At 32.4% G+C, this 4,470-nt stretch overlaps 1 protein-coding gene across 1 annotated transcript; it reads right to left on the bottom strand.

The window, feature by feature from the left end:
- Positions 1-4,048, bottom strand: LOC125421000 (uncharacterized). Its single transcript, XM_048468692.2, has 5 exons — positions 3,867-4,048; positions 3,679-3,775; positions 982-1,367; positions 451-744; positions 1-292 (listed from the first exon to the last, which is right to left on the bottom strand). Exons 1-5 carry the CDS (start codon positions 4,046-4,048, stop codon positions 1-3), a joined length of 1,251 nt encoding a protein of 416 aa, XP_048324649.2.
- Positions 4,049-4,470: the final 422 nt, after the last annotated feature.

Below are 4,470 nucleotides of genomic sequence, written 5' to 3'. Positions count from 1 at the left end.
TTAAAAGGCAACCTTGGGTCCAATGAAGTTAAAGTCATTCTTGGAATAAAAAACCTTAAACCCGGCATTGCTTTCTGAAATAACTTTTCCTTCGAGAACATTATTGCCAAGCCTTGTAATAACCAATCTAGTCCCATTGCACAACCCCGAATAATGATCAACATTTCTTAATAGTATAATGGGGAAACCGACCATCAATTTCAAATGATGATTAGGCACCTCAGAGCATTTTATAGCATTCAAAAATTTAGATATATGAAGATCTCCTATAAGATCAATGTTCAAATCAGATCTGCAAGTTGCATCAGAACTTAAATATGTATTTTTCTCAGTTCAATTAAGGGAACTCACGTATTCATTTATGGATTCAATAATGTCAAGAGTCGGGGCAAGTATGGCTCTTTCTTGCAAATATGATGGATCATTAATATTCTCTGAGAAAAAGGATACGTGCTATTTACAACAGATGCAACTGAATCTTCTGTATCATTTATCAAAAGATCATCAGGTCTATTAATCATTACATGACCATCATTCGGACTGCCAATTGTTCCATCTCCAATACATGATATCCATTCTGAAAAAGCCTTCAATTCATCCTTATCAATGTCTGAGTCAATACTTTGAAGTCTCATGTTTTTTGTCAACTTCAAAACTTTACAATATTTCCATAAATATGATGAGTTTAAAGTTGCGAGAACAATGTCTTGCCTAATTCCTTTTAGGATAACAGGTAAAATTTGTCTGAAATCTCATCGAAACATAATAGTTTTACCTCCAAAAGATTGCTCCAAACTTAGTGGATTGCTAAATGTTAAAATATCTCTCATAGTCCTGTTCAACGCTTCAAAACAATATCTATTCATCATAGGTGCTTCATCCTAAATGATAAATTTGGTTTTGACAATTAACTCAGCAAGTGGACTACCTTGTTTAATGTTGCAAGTTGAATATTCATTTGGAGTAAGAGGTATAGCAAACCTTGAATGTGTTGTCCTATCTCCTGATAAAAGAAGAGATGCTATACCACTCAATGCTATAGTCAACACAATTTTGCCCTTCGATCTCAATGCTACTGATAAAGTTTTCCAGATAAAAGTTTTTCCAGTACCTCCATATCCATACACAAAGAATATATCGGATTTGACATCTTCAACAGCACCCATAATTGTTTCATAAACACTTTTTTGTTCAGTTGTGAGATTTAATACAAACTTATTATGGTCTTCAGCCAAAGCAATTCTATCATAGCGCAGCTCATTCTGGATAAGGTTATTTTGGTGGCAAGAAACATCAATGGTGCCAGAGAGATGCATCATTAGAAAGTCACGGAGACTTTTTACACTGCTCCGTAAGATCTTCTCAATCTATATAAAAGTATAATTTTTTATCTCTTCGTCAGTCAGATGCAAATCTGTTAAGTGGAATAAATAAACAATCAAATTATGCTAATCATTATTATTATGTAAATAAAAACATTAAAGAATATATAAAACCTTGATGATGCAGCATGCTGCATTGTCTGTAGAGTATATCATCTGATAGATGTCGTCAACCTTGTTCCTAAACAAATTCAGGCCTCAATAACAAATCTGATAGCAACAAAGTTGCAAATAGATTTCTCAAATAATATGCAGATCCCCAATGGCTTGCTTCAGCTATACCATCAACATATTCTTTATCATCATCTAACAAACTAAGTGCATAGCAAGTATCTCTCAAAGAATTATATTGAATGCCATTTATATTCATTATTTCTTCAAAACTTCTTAGTCCTCGAACTATGTTAAGATGTATTCTCAAATAGTATATGTCACCGCATCCTGGAGGCACAAAAAACATTCGTCCAATTGCAAATAGTATATGCCACTTCCTTTCCAAAATTTTCCATACAAATCTAGTACGAAACTCTACATAAGTTAGCTCCCTCACTTCAACATATTTTTAATTTGCATCCATCCAAGTTTAAAACATCGAATTGCTCACGGTTTTTCGATTCATGATAGCATCAATCAAATTAGTATCTAAAAATACTATGTTTTTGCTCATTGGGAAGATGGAAATTTAATAGCTCAACTGGCAGGTCTCTACAATGAATGTCAAAACCAAAAATTCTCTAAGCTACCTCGCATGGTGAAATATACCTACAATCATAGTACATATTTATTTCATCCATGTGACCATGCACAATACCGTCATTAGCGCTTTCATAAAAAGTTGTGGTGACGCGATCATGTCCTTTATTGACATATTTAGAAAGATACTTAATGGATCTTGACTGGTTGCACTACTTAACATTCATATGAGCACCATACTTTAAAAGTAAGTAAAGGTTGTGTGTAACTGCATATCTATTATCCAAGGCAATCACATTCTTTTCAATTGTTTTTCCATTGTCTCTCCTTCTATAAATTGGATATCCATCTTCATCAATTGTAGTACAATCTACATATCTTTTAGGAAAATGTTTTGTACATTTTCCATCCAACATACATGGAGAATTTTTTCTTGAGCTGCCGCATGGTCCATGCATCATCAAATTTTTAACTGCAACATAGTATTCTAGATCATTTGCTACATCGGGAATTTCAGCTGAAATGATCTTGTCAATATCTTTACCTGTTGGACATTTGTCTTCTTGATATGAAAAAAGCAGTATATGTATATGTGGCAATCCACGTTTTTGGAACTCAATGGTGTATATTACTGCAGTGATGTATTTTAATATAAAAATTATGATAGCCAACATATATCATCAATTATATATATATATATATATACTGTAGTAAGATTATATTTATGTTAATTAAATAATAGTATTTAAAGGATGCAATTTATAAAAAATATTCATCAAATATATTCGAAAAATTACTTGCTTTGACTTTTACAAATATCTTGTTTTGTCTAAGATCTTTTACCAACTAATCTAGCTTGACTTTGAATATTATACAAATTGTATCTGGCCTGTCTTTAGGTTTTAAACCTCTACTTTCTGCAAAATGAACAACCTCTGGCCATTTTGGATTATATGTAATGTGATAAAAAGCTCAGGGCCAGCCCGTTTACAAATTGCTATTGCATTCTTGGTAATTTTGGATCATGTATCGTGCCCAACCTATAAAAGAAGAAGGCAATATAACACGTTTTCCTTGTGCAAAAGTATATATTTCTCCTTGTAAAATTACTTCTGCCAAACCTCTACACATCTCAGATCTCAATTCTTTTTGACAGGTATGTATATATGATAGATGCGATGATTCAACCATCGTATACGCATCAACTAAAAATTGCTGGAACAATCTATTTGAGAATAAAATACTTAGGGACTCATTCTCTCTTTCTTGCAATCTATAAGCAAAGAATTCTCTCATGCTTAACCTTTTCCTTCTAACAGATGATTTTGTGTCTAAGTGCTTTAGTGGAACATCCTCTCAATATCCATCCTGGCTATATGGAAAAAGCAAAGGGTATTGAAGTCCAAGATATGAATCATTTAATTTGTTGATCCGTTTCAACTATAATGACTCTATTAGTCGGAGATGTTTCAAAGTCGCCAACTACGAAAGTTACAATTTTTGATACAGTTGGTAAATTGTACATCCTTTCGTTTCCTTCTCTCCTTCCAATGAGTCTGAGCTTCAAATTTGAGGAGTCATGTTGTCGAATTGTATCCTTTACCATTCTAAATAACTTAACTAAAACATTATGTTGATCAAGCATCATCTTCAAGTTATGAACAACCTCAGTGTGCAGTTTCTTGATGTCGAGATTTTGGCTGATACATATATAAAAATAACAATCATTGTTAGCATAAGTAGTTAAATATATTAGTATGAAAAATAAAAATTTTGGAAAACATTGATTACCTGACAGCTTGTATTCCATTTGACACTTCATTTTCAGTGTCATAAATATATAATTGAGCAAACTTTGGCGGTGAACCTTCTGGCAGAAATAAACTTTCAATCTTGTGGTAATTTTGACCATGTAACCTAAATACAAGAGGCCTTCTTTCACGATTTACACTTGAATTGATCTTTCCTCCCATGGATGTAAAAGAAAACATGCTGTTGTATGACCGAATATTTTCAAGAAAATGCTTGCTTTTGTTGTCTGCACCATAAAGTATGTACTTAAGAATTTGGGGAGGGTCTTGCATCATTGGAAGCTCCACTTTCCCTTGCATATAACACAAAAAGAATTTTGGTTTTGATGAATTGTAATCCTTTCTAACCCTTTCATCATACCAAAATAATGCACCACAAAATTCATATTTATTGCAAGGATCTCCGATATTCCAATATTTTGCATTAAATTCATAAAGGGTGAATACTATTAAAATTCACATATAAGCAATATAAGCAATTATGAAATAAAAACAATAAAATCCTAAAAATATACCCATATTTGAAAAGTCACCGCATTCCAATTCATCACCTAAACAAAGGTCAAATAATTAATAAATAATCA

This window comes from Ziziphus jujuba, chromosome 10 (genome assembly GCF_031755915.1).
Source record: "Ziziphus jujuba cultivar Dongzao chromosome 10, ASM3175591v1".
NCBI lineage: Eukaryota > Viridiplantae > Streptophyta > Magnoliopsida > Rosales > Rhamnaceae > Ziziphus > Ziziphus jujuba.
Note: the sequence above shows the minus strand (reverse complement) of the source record. Positions and strands in the feature narration are given on the sequence as shown.